General features: G+C 43.3%; 1 protein-coding gene and 1 pseudogene across 1 annotated transcript in view; both read right to left on the reverse strand.

Moving 5' to 3' along the window:
* Positions 1-17,500, reverse strand: part of BCL2L13 (BCL2 like 13) — a 75,941-nt gene that overhangs the window by 10,050 nt on the left and 48,391 nt on the right. The window contains exon 6 of the mRNA XM_073621562.1: positions 15,794-15,937. Coding sequence (XP_073477663.1) covers positions 15,794-15,937 — 144 coding nt within the window. The remainder of the gene's footprint in view (positions 1-15,793; positions 15,938-17,500) is intronic.
* On the reverse strand, positions 979-1,121 carry LOC141135984 (U2 spliceosomal RNA; annotated as a pseudogene).

Consider the following 17,500-nt stretch of genomic DNA (forward strand, 5'->3'; position numbering starts at 1 on the left):
GATTGACAGGAAGAGACCATGAACTACCAGAGTGCTCAACAACGCTGTGGTAGTTCATTGAGAACTACAAGCCGACAGCCACGAAGGCTGTCGGTACTTGTAGTTTCCCATTCACAGAACTCTGACTGAATGACGTGGACGGGGAGGGGGGGTTGGAGCCCACTTTTTCTTTTTTAATTGTGACAGCAAATGGGGAGAAGATCCCCCGCTTGCTGTCACTAAAGACAGCGGAGGGGGCAGCGGCTGCAGAAATGGGAACAGGTTACCAGTTTAAGCCTTTAAGCGTGTCTCTAGTTCACCTCCCAAAGAAGTAGGACCTTCCCTAAACCCCCTGGGATGCAAGGCTCCTGACAGGCGCAAGACACACTTGTGGTCCACCTAGCCAAAAGGCCTGGCAGACCCCCTCCTCTCATTGTCAGCCAAAGCCAACTCCCGAGTTCTAGGTTAGGGGCTCTCCCGGAGAGAGGACCCCCCCCCCCCAGTTCAGGGGAAAAAGGAACGTGATGGCCACATATCTCTCTAGATTTCAGGGTAGGCCTTAGGACCAACACCATCCATCCAGGTGAAAAAGAACACAAAAAAAAGTGCAAGTTTAACACATGGAAAGAAAAAAAGTTATAAAAAAAAAAAATAAATGCCAGTGCAAGTGCATTGGCTAGGCCTTGTGCCCTGGTAACAAAAATTGCCCCAGTCTCAGCCAAAAGCCCTAGCCCAAGAGGTGCAGTGCAGAAAAAGCGACAGGTGATTTGGCCATATGCTTGATCTCACCATGGGTTTCCCCAAGCTCAAGTTATACTAAAAGCACCCATAAGGCAACCAACTACCAGGGGCACCGATACCGTGGCTTCTCTGCCTTCCCAGCTGATGACTTGACCAGGCAGCACCATTCAAATCAGGAGGCACCGAGTCCCTCAAGTACATCACAGCGAAATTACTGCCCCATCTTATCCAGTGCCCTAGTTTCTGTTCCTACAGGGCAAATCTTCAGAGGCCCCATCATACTAGCATGGATACCATACAGCCAGCCATTCCTACCAAAAAGCCATGGCGGAGCACCCCTACTGGACACTGATAGGAACAGATACTACGCTTGATCTTAGCCAAAAGGCCAAGATGAATATTGAAGGGAATTGTTAGAAGTTCTGTTCAGTTGCTGTCTGTATCCCCATTGGGAAACTTTTCCCTTACTTCCTGAAATTTTCCCTTAATGGGGACACAGGCAGCAATAAAAACATGAAAGAGGTTCTAACCCTCATCCCTTTATCCAAAACTTAAAGTGCTCTTAAAGTCACTAATCACAAATCCTTGAATCCCCTCTGTTACAGAAAGATATACTGTATGCAGTATCTGTGTATCTTATTCCAGAGCACTGCTGTGCACTCACGTGACCTCCATGTTCGTTTGTCATCTGATTGTTTGTCATTCAGCCCACTGGCTGAGCAAAAAAAATGAATACAACTAAATCGGCTATGGCCAGCTTGAGAGCCCAGCTTCACTCACACCCTAGAATTGTGAGAAAGGCTCAGGCTCATCTCCATTTAATTCTCAAAGAATGCAACAGGAGGAGTGAGACCTCTGAGGGGCAGAATCACGCTCAACACTGAGGCCTATCGAAGGAGTTTTAGACAGTTTGACCCTTTAACTCTATTCTGCCCTAGAGATAAAATATGTAAATAATTTCAGACCCCGTCAATTGCTGTCAGGAATACGAGCCTCTGCTTGTATAATGCAGAATTACCGTAAACCCTTGAAAACAAGAGCAGCCCTGCAGGTTAACCCTTTAACTAGCCTGCGCAGCAATGAAAAAAAGGAAATGCGCAGGCATGAAAATCAATGAAAGCAGTAAACACTGAAATATCAAAGTTCCTAATATATATGAAAAACGCACAGTGTTAACGTTTGGAACATTAAATCCCCAGTGTCCTTAAATGATAAACCAATATACATTTTAATTGCATCCCCAAAAGAAAGATGTTTTTGTTAAAAAATAAATAAGCTGATGACATGTTAAAAATCACAATCTACAGTATTTCTGGTCTATCTATCTATATATAGAAAAGTTTTTAGGTTAAAGATTCAAGACAGATTGCGGTGTATAAGCAGGCAAATTATTATCTATGCCAGCCTTTCTTAATCTTTTTAACATGAAGGAACCCTTGAAATAAACTTTCCAGGCTCAGGGAACCCCTACTAATGATTACTATATCTACAGCTCACAGTACATTAGTACGATGGTCATTGGGAAGGATGATCCTTATATTTGTGAATAATCTCCCCTTACAGATGGCTAAACAGATAATTGGTGTCAGGGGTTACTTAAATGAGAAGCAGGACTTGCCCATTGTTTAAGGAACCCCTGGAAACCTCTGGAGGAACCCTGGTTGAGAAAGGCTGATCTATACTATGCACAGGAAACTGCAGGCGATGACAGAAATTAGCTATTACTTTAGGATCCCCAGGATAAGTTGGCTTGATTAAAATTTTGCTATTGGGATTTAAAGCCCTCAAATATTGCCCTCATGCTGCTTATTATCAATTAAGTAATAAACATCTCAATACAGGGTGGTAAGGGGTTAAATGCTGCAGGTGACAAGGACACTGCTAGCAGAGACCGCTGGACTCCCCCCTACTAGCCAGCTGTACATTCCCTATAATGAGAGAGACCCTTACCCAGTGAGACAGCTGCAATCTTGCAGTTCCCAGTGTTGAGAAGACCGTCACATCTGCTCTGAACTAGAGACTAGTGGAGTGCACGGGACGGGAGGCGCGTGCATGGATCACACAACATGTAGGGGGCGCGCAGAGCGACCCAGTTTTGTTTAGACTCTGACTCGGCTGCAGGGCAAAATAGCAAACGCATGCCAAAACAAAGCTGGGGAAAAAAAAAAGGAGAGAGAGCGAGCGCGCGAGAGAGAGAGAGAGAGAAAGAGAGAGAGGAAGATAAGAGGGACATATTAAATGTAAAAGATGGGAGAGAGTGAGTGAAGTAGACAAAAAATAGAGGAAGAGATAAAGAGAGCACGAAAGCACAAACAAGAAAGCGTGCAAGAGAGACAGAAAGAAAGAGCGCGCAAGAGAGACAAAGAAAGAAAGAGCGCGCAAGAGAGACGAAAAAAGAAAGAGCGCGCAAGAGAGAGACAAAAAAAGAAAGAGCGCGCAAGAGAGAGACAAAAAAAAAAAAAAGAAAAAGAGTGCGCGCGAGAGAGACAAAAAAAAAAAGAAAGAGTGCGCGCAAGAGAGAGGCAAAGAAAAAGCGTGCGCAAGAGAGAGACAAAGAGCACGCGCAAGAGAGACACAGAAAGAAAGGAGCGCGCAAGAGAGACATAGAAAGAAAGGAGCGCGCAAGAGAGACACAGAAAGAAAGGAGCGCGCAAGAGAGACATAGAAAGAAAGGAGCGCGCAAGAGAGACACAGAAAGAAAGGAGCGCGCAAGAGAGACATAGAAAGAAAGGAGCGCGCAAGAGAGACGCAGAAAGAAAGGAGCGCGCAAGAGAGACACAGAAAGAAAGGAGCGCGCAAGAGAGACACAGAAAGAAAGGAGCGCGCAAGAGAGACACAGAAAGAAAGAGTGTGCGCAAGAGAGACACAGAAAGAGTGCGCAAGAGAAAAAGAGAGAAAGGAAGAGGGAGAGAGCAAGAGCAAGAGAGAAAGAAGCCGGGGAGAGAATACAAGGTACTGATCAATATGTTGTGAATCTGATACCCATCATGTGACGGTCCCTAGCATAATTTCTGTATTAATTGACGCGCTGCAAAAAACTAACAGCAGCTTGGAGAGCGACAGAAAGCTGGCAATCAAAGTCTGAGTCCTACCATTCCCACATAAAGCGAGCTGCAGTTTTAGTGCTGGGCTAGATTTTCTTCGCAGCTACAGCCCATTTACCGGCTTTTACTATAGGCAGAAATAAAACTAAAGCTGCTCATAGATGGATTAATATTTCGATCCATCTATGTCTATTCATGTCACTATTCAATCTAACAATCAACTTCTATCGAAGAAAACTGGTGGAAAAATGTTCTTAATCAGCCAGGAAAAGCCGTTTATAGAGTCCCGCTATAAGAATACAATGGCACAGTGGGGAGGATTCCTCCATCCACTTCACATGTGTAGATAGAGGAATTTGTTTGTTTTGGTTTTTTTTTTTAAATCAGCCCTCTGGTTGATCAAAACAAAACGAGGCATCTATGGCCAGCATATCCCTGAAGACTAGGGGGGATTAGCGGCCCCCTGGATGAGAGGGGTTTGGGAAGGAATTCTAATATTAACAAAAGTTAAATCCTTAATCTTACACATTAACGGTTCCCAGCCAGTGACTATACCAGTAAAGGCAACCCCCTTTTAGTTCGCCATCACTTCTGCCCAGCCAAAGCAGAGCTTAGCCCAGAAATGGAGGAGAGGGGTTTTCCTGCACAGAAAGCAGCATAATCCCACCACCCTCAGCTCAATGTCAGAAAGCCACATTAGAAACCGATTGAGGGATATTGCCTATTAAACATTAAATGCCTGCTAGAAAACCGAATCTGTCCATCGCAAAGGATGAAAATATGAAAGCCAATAATTTCCTGCAGATCAGATTCACAAGCAGCTCTGGACCGGACAGATAGCTGCAATAGATGGGCAAGATAGCCCATAATGCAAAGTACAGCCAAACAGGCCAAGTTTGTGCACATTAAAGTTGGAGATCTAGTCCTAAAATCCACATACACATTAGTGAAGTTGTCCTTTAAATGCTTCCTTCACCCCACCTACCTAATGGCGTAAAGGAGGAACTGCAGTCTGCTCACATAATTTGTAATAAAAACATCTTTGCCATTCTGAAGCTTCCCTCCAACCACTTTGCATATTTATACTGTAATTCTGTACTTGCCAAATATGCTGCAGAAATCTCCCTTCACTGAGTCTGGCTGCAACCATTGTAACTGTGGGCAGCTGAAGCTGCTGCCTGTTCACTTTCTGGATTTACAGACACACAGAGGCACACCCCCAGCTTTGCAGCTCTCATTGGCCCACTTATGACTCATCCCCCCTCCCTTCTTGGCAAACTCTCACAGAGTGAGAGAGTGAGAGCGTGAGAGCATGATGTCATAAGCTTAGGCCAGGGGTGTCCAACCTTTTTTCAAAGAAGGCCAGATTTGATGAAGTGAAAATGCGTGAGGGCCGACCATTTTGCCTGACATTCTTTAAATCATTAAAATTCGGTCTAAGTGTGTTCGTTCGAGCACTAATACACAGCCCAACAAGAATTCACTTGCCTTTGTGGCTATGTGTGGTGAAGAGATGAGCTTGGGCGTGTTATTTGGATATACCGTATTTATCGGCTTAAAACACGCACCTTCACTTTAAAAAAGGAAGTTTCAGGAAGAAATCTTACATTTTAAATAAAGAACTGTGAAGCAAAATAAGGGTCAGTGACCATCAATGCAGCCTAATCAGTGCCCATCTGCAGCCTCACAAGTGCCATGAATGCAGCACCCGCCATATTGCCATAAATGCAGCACCCGCCATATTGCCATAAATGCAGCACCCGCCATATTGCCATAAATGCAGCACCCGCCATATTGCCATAAATGCAGCACCCGCCATATTGCCATAAATGCAGCACCCGCCATATTGCCATGCATGCAGCACCCGCCATATTGCCATGCATGCAGCACCCGCCATATTGCCATGCATGCAGCACCCACTCCACTGCCATGCATGCAGCACCCACTCCACTGCCATGCATGCAGCACCCACTCCACTGCCATGCATGCAGCACCCACTCCACTGCCATGCATGCAGCACCCACTCCACTGCCATGCATGCAGCACCCACTCCACTGCCATGCATGCAGCACCCACTCCACTGCCATGCATGCAGCACCCACTCCACTGCCATGCATGCAGCACCCACTCCACTGCCATGCATGCAGCACCCTCCCCACTGCCATGCATGCAGCACCCTCCCCACTGCCATGCATGCAGCACCCTCCCCACTGCCATGCATGCAGCACCCTCCCCACTGCCATGCATGCAGCACCCTCCCCACTGCCATGCATGCAGCACCCACCCCACTGCCATGCATGCAGCACCCACCCCACTGCCATGCATGCAGCACCCACCCCACTGCCATGCATGCGGCACCCACCCCACTGCCATGCATGCAGCACCCACTCCATTGCCATGAATGCAGCACCCACTCCATTGCCATGAATGCAGCACCCACTCCATTGCCATGAATGCAGCACCCACTCCATTGCCATGAATGCAGCACCCACTCCATTGCCATGAATGCAGCACCCACTCCATTGCCATGAATGCAGCACCCACTCCATTGCCATGAATGCAGCACCCACTCCATTGCCATGAATGCAGCACCCACTCCATTGCCATGAATGCAGCACCCACTCCATTGCCATGAATGCAGCACCCACATTATCTAAATGCAGCACCCACATTATCATGAATACAGACACATCATCGCCGTCAGTGCAGCCTGATTCATGTCCATCTGCAGCCTTGAGGAGACAGGGAGGGGGTGGGACGAGCGCCGACAGACATACAAAAGAAACTCCTGTTTTCTCGGTGGCCTCTTTAATTGAAAGTCCCGCCTCCTGTGATGGACCATAAATGCAGCACCCACCGTATTGCCATGAATGCAGCACCCACCGTATTGCCATGAATGCAGCACCCACCGTATTGCCATGAATGCAGCACCCACTCCAGCGCCATGAATGCAGCACCCACATTCTCTGAATGCAGCACCCACATTATGAATACAGACTCATCATTGCCATCAGTGCAGCCTGATTCATGTCCATCTGCAGCCTTGAGGAAACAGGGAGGGGGCGGGACGAGCACCGACAGACATACAGGAGAAACTCCTGTTTTCTCGGCGGCCTCTTTAATTGAAAGTCCCGCCTCCTGTGATGGACAAAACAGTTATCCAATGGCAGCGCAGGAGACGGGACTTCCTTTTACACAGGACGCTGTGTAAACAGGAAATACTCCTGTATGGCACTCGTCTCGTCCCCTCCAAGGCATTTATATCTTTTGTGGCCCCGGCGCTTGGGGATTCGTTGAGGGCCACAAAAGATACATATGTCAAAATTACCAGGTGGGCTGGACATGCCTGGCCTAGGCTTTTTACCAGACAAAAAACAGGAACTGGGCTGTATAAGGTATTTACTGGCAGAAAAAAAAATGTTTTACTATCCAAAGTAAAAACAACAAAGGCAGAAGATTTAATAGATGGAAAGATAAAAAAAACCACTGAAGTTCCGCTTTAAAGAGTAACTCCATTTTTGTTGAGAAGAAAAAAAAAAAAAACTAAAAAACAAAAACATTCCCCTCCTGGTGATCTATGCACATTGCAGAGATTTTAACAAATTTTGTTTCAGATTCCTAACTTGTGATTTCTGAAGAAATAGCGGTTTATCTGTGTCCATGTGGAAAGTGAGTTTTATAATTAGCAATCAGCTGCTGCTCTTGCAGAGCTCTGAGGAAAGTTGCAGGGTCTGCATTCCTTTAGATGCGATTTCCCTTTGGGAGTATCTCACAAAAAATGCAATTTTTGATGCAGGGAATGTCCGAAATCTAAATTGTATCTTAGTGCAGACTTCTGGGAAAATCAGTAAGCCAATTATGCAAGCAGGAAATTGCATATCTGGGAGGTGTTCTGTGCAACATCTGTGTACAGAACGCCTCCAGGTTGCCATATTGCATTGCATTTTACATAAAATTACAGCACTGCAGATTGAAAAGGAAAGGTAATTTTTAATAAAATTCAACAACATGACTTGTATAGCAATTTTATATACCTTTTTTTATTTTCTACTTTATCCCCACAAAACTAAAGTTACCCTTTAAGGGTTTTTTTTTTATTCTCTGTATCAAGGTAAAAAACAAAAAAAAAACAAAAAAAACTGCTGTGCCACAGGATCCCCCCCTATACTTACTCAAGCTCCATTTTCGATCCAGCATTGTGCCCAAGAGCATAAACTCTCGGCTGTCTCCCTCCTCACTGGGCTGATTGCCAGCTCCCACAACAGTCAATAAAATCTTGTGACTGGAGTGTGTGTTGGGGGGGGGGGGGCAGGATCAAGCTGCGCCATCTGTGTCTATAGGATCGAGCCCACAAGAGTGCCTCCATAGGAAGCTGCTTGTACTTCCAGCACTTGCATGAAGAGGTGGAGCCAAGAGCACTGGTGGGGGACCCCAGAACAGGAGCATTGGTGCTGCTCTGTGCAAAACCATTGGACAGATCAAATATGACATGTTTCATTTTTTTTTTTAAACAAAAAATAAATGAAGATTTACAATCACTTTAAGGCTGCTGTACACAGCTCAAATTTCTAATAATTCTTGCTGAACTGGCCAAAATTTGAGTTCTGGATGCCCCGGGAAGCACCACCTAGCTCTAGAAAAGTCAATTGTTCAACCGTCGAAAGAGCTAGGTGAAAAAACGGTTGTCCGAACAGCACCTACATCCAATCAGATACAGGCACAGTTTGGGTATTCTGATGGAGGGTGGTACCAGCTGTCAAAATACAATAGACAGCAGGGGAGATTTGTATATCCACACTGTTAGCAGGCTGAAAAAATGTTTAAAAAACAAAGTGTATGGCCTGTAAGTGTAAGTATAGGCTATACCCTCAGCCCTGCTCCCTCTTCACTGTATGGCCCTGCTACCCCACTTGACAGTCTGCAGAAAATGGTTTTAATATCATCAAGCTGGGCTCAGCCAGTCCTATGGCTGGTCCCAACTCATGGAAGCCATCCAGAAAAGTATGGCTCCAGCCAAAGGAAAGAATGTCAAACGGTTTACAAGCAGCTGAACACAGCCAAGATGTTTTCTGCAAAGTTTGTGTGGAGTTAGGGCAGTGCCAGAAGCTGGGTATACACACACAGATTATTTTCATTCAATTTATGGGCTGAACAAAAATAATCTAACAGATTCCTCCATACACACTATAAAATGCAGACGCTGTGGCAATCGTATTCGGACAGCTGCAACCAGAACCTGTAAAAATAAACGAACAGCAGCTGCATTTGATTGGGTGTAGCTGCTGTTTGGCTGACAATATTCTTCTCAGCTTCTTTGATCTCTATTGAATGATGTCCGACCAGGCCACCCATGAAGCAATTTTGGGCCATTCCTCAGGATAACAAATCCACATAACAGATTACACTGCCTAGAAAAAATATTCATACACCTTGAAATTTTCCACATTTTGTCAGGTTACAACTAAATGTATTTTATTGGGATTTTATGTGATAGACCAACACTAAATGGAAAGAAAATTATTAATAGTTTTAATTTATTTTTTTTTACAAATAAATATGTGAAAAGTGTGGCATGCATTTGTATTTAGCCCATACTTTGTAGAACCACCTTTCACTGCAATTACAGCTGGGTAGGTCTCTACCAGCTTTGTACATCTAGACAGTGACATTTTTGCCTATTCTTTTTTGCAAAATAGCTCAAGCTCTGTCAGATTGGATGGAGAGTGTCTGAACAGCAATTTTTAAGTCTTGCCACAGATTCTCAATTGTATTTAGGTCTGGACTTTGACTGGGCCATTCTAATACAAGAATATGCTTTGAATCTAAACTATTCCATTGGATCTCTGGCTGTATGTTTAGGGTCGTTGTCCTACTGAAAGGTGAACCTCCACCCCAGTCTCAAGTCTTTTGCAGACTCTAACAGGTTTTCTTCTAAGATTGCCCTGTATTTGGCACCCTCCATCTTCCCATCAACTCTGACCAGCTTCCTTGTCCCTGCTGAAGAAAAGCATCCCCATAACATGATTCGGCTATCACCATGTTTCACTGTGGGGATGTTGTGTTCAGGGTGATGTGCAATGCTAGTTTTCCGCCACACAGCATTTTGCTTTTAGGCCAAAAAGTTCAATTTTGGTCTCACCTAACCAGAGCACCTTCTTCCACATGTTTGCTGTGTCCCCCACGTGGCTTCTCACAAACTGTAAACTGAACTTCTTTTGCTATCTTTCAATAATGGCTTTCTTCTTGCCACTCTTCCATAAAGGCCAGATTTGCGGAGTGCATGACTGATAGTTGTCCTGTGGACAGATTGTCCCACCTGAGCTGTGGATCTCTGCAGCTCCTCAAGAATTACCATGGGCCTCTTGGCTGCTTCTCTAATTAACGCTCTCCTTGTCCGGCCTGTCAGTTTAGGTGAACGACCATGTCTTGGTAGGTTTGCAGTTGTGCCATACTCTTTCCATTTTCGGATGATGGATTGAACATTCGTGAGATGTTCAAAGCTTGGGATATTTTTTTTATAACCAATCCCTGCTTTAAACTTCTCCGCAACTTTATCCCTGACCTGTCTGGTGTGTTGCTTGGCCTTCATGATGCAGTTTGTTCACTAAGGTTCTCCAACAAACCTCTGAGGAGTTCACAGAACAGCTCTATTTATACTAAGATTAAATTACACACAGGTGGACTCTATTTACTAATTAGGTGACTTCTGAAGACAATTGTACCACTCAATTTTGGTTAGGGGTATCAGAGTAAAGGAGGCTAAATACAAATGCACGCCACACTTTTCACATATTTGTAAAAAAAAAAAATTGAAAACCATTTATAAATTTTCCTTCCACTTCACAATTATGTGCCACTTTGCGTTTGTCTATCACATAAAATCCCAATACAATACATTTACGGTTTTGGTTGTAACATGACAAAATGTGGAAAATTTCAAGGGGTGTGAAAACTTTTTCAAGGCACTGTAAGTGTATTCTGACAGAGGGAAATTCTCCCCACTGTAATGCCCTGTACACACGGTCGGACTTTGGACATTCCGACAACAAAATCCTAGGATTTTTTCCGACGGATGTTGGCTCAAACTTGTCTTGCATACACAGGGTCACACAAAGTTGTCGGAAAATCCGATCGTTCCAAACGCGGTGACGTAAAACACGTACGTCGGGACTATAAACTGGGCAGTGGCCAATAGCTTTCATCTCTTTATTTATTCTGAGCATGCGTGGCACTTTGTCCGTCGGATTTGTGTACACACGATCGGAATTTCCGACAACGGATTTTGTTGTCGGAAAATTTTATATCCTGCTCTCAAACTTTGTGTGTCGGAAAATCCGATGGGAAATGTGTGATGGAGCCTACACACGGTCGAAATTTCCGACAACAAGGTCCTATCACACATTTTCCGTTGGAAAATCCGACCGTGTGTACGGGGCATAAGAATACAAAGGCTCAGTGGATGGGGTTCCCCCACATCCACATCAATTGTGTGGATGGGGAAATCAAGTAATTTTCTTTTGTTCAACCAGCAGGCTGAACAAAAGACAAAGACTTGGTGTACGGCCAGCCTAATATAATAACTGACAGTGTGCAGTGAAATCTGGGTAAGCAGTTTCAGTACAAGAGAGGAGCCTGTACAACTGTGCAAGACTGCAGGGAAGGCTGGAGTTCAGCTTTAGGTAGCAGCGATGTCACACCAGGACAGAGACAAGGCCAGAGGGCTTGGGCACCTTACAACATCTGCACAGAGAGGACAGACCGGGGAAATGAAAACGCACTTAAACTCTCCATTTCCTGAAGGATTACCTTCCATGCAGTGAAAGCAGATGGATGGGGACGCCTGTAATCCTGCCATCTAATCTGCAGGGAAGACAGAGGACGATCTGCCAGTGAGTACACAGCCAGAGTTCAAAGTGCAGCAGACACAACAGAGAAAAGGGCGACATGTGACACATTCAAAGACAGTCAGCCATGCAGATATTCTGGCCTGCGGAGGGACACTTCAACAAAACAAAATAAAATGATTAAACTGTGTATTAACACTTTTCAGTATTGAATGTTATAGAGCTGCTCCCTTTCTGCTTCTGGTTAAGTTATCGCTTGAAAAAAAAACATTGCAAATCTATACTGAATTACAGTTCTCCTTTCGAGGGGCTCCCCTTAGAAGCTAAGCTGATTTGGGCATGGACCCCTTTTGTGTCCTTTATCCCAACTTGTTTAAAGGTTACCAAACAGCAGAATTTTTTTTAAACGTTTGTATGGAAAAAAAAAAAAAAAAAAAAAGTTTGTCAGAGCAATCAATATGGACTTATATTATTGACTCGACAGATTTCAAAAGAAAACCATGAAACATGTTGTTCGATTGCCATGCCAATGTTCTACATTCTGCATACAATTTCAGGATGCACAAGCACAATACAGCAAATACAACACGTTTTTTTCTGAGCAAACCACATTCCATTACAATTTCGTTCACCCAAGAAGAAGAAAAACAAAAATCAAAAAAAAAAAAAAAAAAATCATCCTTCTTTGATTTTTCTTGTCAATTAACCACTTCAGATCTGGAAGGTTTTACCCCCGTCAAGACCAGGCAATTTTTGCTATTTAGCACTGTGCAAAAAACTCCCCACAAATAGAGCTCTCTTTTGGTGGTATTTGATCACCACTGGGTTTTTTATTTTTGAATATATAAATGAAAAAAAAAAAAAAAAAAACATTTTTTACATTCATATAAAACATATCCAATAAAAAAAAAAAAAAAAAAAAATAATCTAATCTAATTGCTTCAAAAATTTAGGCCAAAATATATTCTGCTACAGGTCTTTGGTAAAAAAAAAATCCCAATAAGTGTATATTGACTGTTTTGTGTGAAAGTTTAGTGTCTACAAACGATAGTATATACAGTGGGGACAGAAAGTATTCAGACCCCCTTAAATTTTTCACTCTTTGTTATATTGCAGCCATTTGCTAAAATCATTTAAGTTCATTAATGTACACACAGCACCCCATATTGACAGAAAAACACAGAATTGTTGACATTTTTGCAGCATTTATTAAAAAAGAAAAACTGAAATATCACATGGTCCTAAGTATTCAGACCCTTTGCTCAGTATTTAGTAGAAGCACCCTTTAGATCTAATACAGCCATGAGTCTTTTTGGGAAAGATGCAACAAGTTTTTCACACCTGGATTTGGGGATCCTCTGCCATTCCTTCTTGCAGATCCTCTCCAGTTCTGTCAGGTTGGATGGTAAATGTTGGTGGAAGGAAATTTTTAGGTCTCTCCAGAGATGCTCAATTAGGTTTAAGTCAGGGCTCTGGCTGGGCCATTCAAGAACAGTCACGGAGTTGTTGTGAAGCCACTCCATTATTTTAGCTGTGTGCTTAGGGTCATTGTCTTGTTGGAAGGTAAACCTTTGGCCCAGTCTGAGGTCCTGAGCACTCTGGAGAAGGTTTTCGTCTAGGATATCCCTGTACTTGGCCCCATTCATCTTTCCCTCGATTGCAACCAGTCGTCCTGTCCCTGCAGCTGAAAAACACCCCCACAGCATGATGCTGCCACCACCATGCTTCACTGTTGGGACTGTATTGGACAGGTGATGAGCAGTGCCTGGGTTTTCTCCACACATACTGCTTAGAATTAAGGCCAAAAAGTTCTATCTTGGTCTCATCAGATCAGAGAATCTTATTTCTCACCATCTTGGAGTCCTTCAGGTCTTTTTTTAGCAAACTCCATGCGGGCTTTCATGCTTTCATGTGGCTTGCACTGAGGAGAGGCTTCCGTCGGGCCACTCTGCCATAAGGCCCCGACTGGTGGAGGGCTGCAGTGATGGTTGACTTTCTACAACTTTCTCCCATCTCCCGATTGCATCTCTGGAGCTCAGCCACAGTAATCTTTGGGTTCTTCTTTACCTCTCAAATCAAGGCTCTTCTCCCCCGATAGGTCAGTTTGGCCGGACGGCCAGCTCTAGGAAGGGCTCTGGTCATCCCAAATGTCTTCCATTTAAGGATTATGGAGGCCGCTGTGCTCCTAGGAACCTTAAGTGCAGCAGAAATTTTTTTGTAACCTTGGCCAGATCTGTGCTTTGCCACAATTCTGTCTCTGAGCTCTTCAGGCAGTTCCTTTGACCTCATGATTCTCATTTGCTCTGACATGCACCGTGAGTTGTAAGGTCTTATATAGACAGGTGTGTGGCTTTCCTAATCAAGTCCAATCAGTATAATCAAACACAGCTGGACTCAAATGAAGGTGTAGAACCATCTCAAGGATGATCAGAAGAAATGGACAGCACCTGAGTTAAATATATGAGTGTCACAGCAAAGGGTCTGAATACTTAGGACCATGTGATATTTCAGTTCTTTTTTAATAAATCTGCAAAAATGTCAACAATTCTGTGTTTTTCTGATGGGGTCCTGTGTGTACATTAATGAGGAAAAAAAATTAACTTAAATGATTTTAGCAAATGGCTGCAATATAACAAAGTGAAAAATTTAAGGGGGTCAGAATACTTTCCGATATATATATATATATATATATATATATATATATATAGCGAATATATAATTTTTTTATTTATTTATACTAGTATGGCAGTGATCAGGAACCTTAAAAGGGACTGTGGGGGTTGGGGGGGGGACTGACACCACCAGTGACACTAATACAGTGATTGGTGCTAATAATATACAATGTCACTGTACTAATGACACTGGCTGGGAAGGGCTTAACATTTAGGGACAATCAAAGGGTTACCCGTGTGCTTAACAATGTTTACTGTGCTGTTTTCAATAACCAATGTGCTAATTTGCAGGGAGTAAAAAAACAACACATCGCTGCTGTCTATAGAGAGCCCTGTGTTGTTTACCAATACAGGGCTCTCTTCCGTCTCTCGTTCAGCAGATCAGCAGGTTCTGCCCATAAATCATCGTGGAAATGCAAATCACCTATATTTAGCAAGTGGTTAAATGTTACAAAAACTATTTTTCTTTCTAACAAAATTCTACTGGCTTATGGCCAGTTTTAGTCTGGAGTTTGTCATCTGCACAAGTTTATTAGATAAAACTGAACTCCAAGCGCTTCAAAATGAACATAACTCCCCCTTCGGGAGTAACAGTTGTTACTCCTGAAAAGGGGAGCAATTCTCCCTCCAAATCCTGTTGATTTTTAACTAGTCTTTTTTTATTTATGTAACCTGGATGGATCGAGTTCCTCTAGTTTGCACCCCAGGGACCTACTTGTACATTAAAGTGGTGTTCCGGCCAAAATTATACTTTTTAAATAAAAATAGCCATATAATACACAAGCTTAATGTATTCTAGTAAAGTTAGTCTGTAAACTAAGGTCTGTTTTGTTCGTTTATAGCAGCAGTTTGTTATTTTATAAACTTACAGCAGGCTTTGGCCATCTTAAGTGTGTGCATCTGAAGCCAGACTGTATTTCTTCCTGGGTCTCATCCTTGCAGATCTCGCATATGCTCAGTGCAGCACAAGCAGTGTAATAGGTTTCAGGTCAGGTTTCCATAGCAACGGCAGTGTCAGAGGAAGTTGCCGCCCCTTCCCAGAAGCCATTGCAAACAGGAAATGATGCAATGAGCCACGGCTAGGGAGGAGGAAGTGAAAAATGAATACAGCAGATATACAGTAGGTGCTGAGAAAAAAAATTTAAAAATATCCAATTCATTTGCAGTGCACAGTTTAGTGAGGGATGCTGGAGAGTTGTAAAAGTGGGTGGAACTCCACTTTAAAGCAGAAATATGGCAAAAGCTCCTTTGGTCACACTTCTCCTGTGAGTCACAGGAGTGCACTTAGTTCTGCGCTCCTTTGATCCAGATTCAGCACAGATGCCTGAATGGCAGCTGGCTCAGCCTCTCAACGTGCCAATGAGAGCCTGAGGCAGTTACTTCCACCCTCCAATGAGGAGTTCATTACAGAAAGATGCAGAACTGCAACAGTCAATAGTGTTGCTGCCCTGCTAGTAATGAAGCATACAAATACAGTGCAAATCATAAAAGCAGCTGAACAGAATTTACTTACCCATCCTCCTTGCTGGATGATGTAGTCAGAACACATTTCCTCAATATACGATACTCCAAATTGTACAAGATTGTTTAGCTGACGATCCCCACGCCTTGTGAGCTCCAGCAGGAGGCGCTGTAAGAGGACCAGAGGGACCAAGACCTGCAATACGACAACAGGTGACATTTCATTATACTTTCCATAATCAGTTGCAAATCAAAATATCAAATTACATTTTACACTGAATTATAATAAAAGAGGGAATATGGACAATCAGGTGTTCCCAGAAAAAGGATATGAAAGAATCCCTGTAATCTCACATTCATCTGCCTTGAGAGTAGTTGTATGGTTCATGGATGGCCAAAGCACCAGTGACAAACCAGATGACAGCTATGTAATGACATTGAATACAGGAAGAAGTCCTTAAATATTTTTCCTGTGCACCCAGCAATTGACACTGTCAGCTGCTTTTCACATTTTCCAGGCTCTTCTTGGCTACTTTGCTTGACTCCTGTTTACAGGGCTCAATAGCTCAACACACAAGTGAATGAGTCAGAGCAAGGTCCATATCATACAAGTAGCAGTGTTCCTGAAAGGAGATCACTAATTGCTTAGTTATCTCTTTTGGAAAGCCACCAGGGAGCTTTGGAAATACCAAGTGGGTGTATCCTATATATGTCCTCTTCTTACATAAAGACAAAAAAAAATATGTATGTATGTAAGTGTTGAAGGTGAAGTACACACGAACCAAATGTGGCAGTGCTGAGCAATCTCTCTCTCTCTCTCATATATATATATATATATACATACCGTAAATAATTGACCTGTGCAAGGGTCTGATTGCTCTGAAAAGGAAACAGTATTTTTAAAATAGCTTACCTGTTAAATCATTTTCTTTGAAGTACATCACAAGGCACAGAGCCATAGTAGTTACTATGTGGGTTATAGGTCACCTTCAGGTGATGAACACTGGCACACCCTAAGACAAAAAGTGCACTCCCTATATAACCCCTCCCACTACTGGGAGTACCTCAATTTTGTAGCAAAGCAATACACATGTATACCAAGAAGGTAGGGATCTCTGTTTCCCCAGATGTACTTCAAAGAAAAGGATTTTACAGGTAAGCTGTTTTAAAAATCCTATTTTCTTTTCATACATCAGGGGACACAGAGCCATAGTAGTTACTATGTGGGATGTCCCATAGCAATGCCAACTGAAGGGAGAGAGACACAACAAAAGTAGGGCACCAAGAGACTAGAGGACTTATACTGCAGCCTGCAGTACACTGCGCCCAAAGGCAATATCCTTATGACCTTTTACATCTACTTGATAGAATCTGGTAAATGTATGGATTGAAGACCAAGTTGCGGCCTTGCAGATCTGAGCCATGGAGGCTTGGTGATGCACTGCCAACCCTGGTGGAGTGCGCTTTAATATGAAAAGGAATTTTCCTTTTTAAACCATAAGCTTGAACAATCACTTGACGAATCCATTTAGAAATGGTAGATTTCGACGATGCCTGTCCTCTTTTAGGACCATCTGGCAACACAAACAAAACATCTGTTTTACGAATCTGAGCAGTCGCTTTTAAATAGACCTTGACCGCTCTCACCACATCAAGAGAATGTAGTGACTTTTCTTCCACAGAATGAGGTTCTGGAAAAAATGAAGGCAGAAAAATATCCTGGTTTAAATGAAAACTTGACACTACCTTCAGTAGAAAA

This window comes from Aquarana catesbeiana, linkage group LG03 (genome assembly GCF_042186555.1).
Source record: "Aquarana catesbeiana isolate 2022-GZ linkage group LG03, ASM4218655v1, whole genome shotgun sequence".
Lineage (NCBI taxonomy): Eukaryota > Metazoa > Chordata > Amphibia > Anura > Ranidae > Aquarana > Aquarana catesbeiana.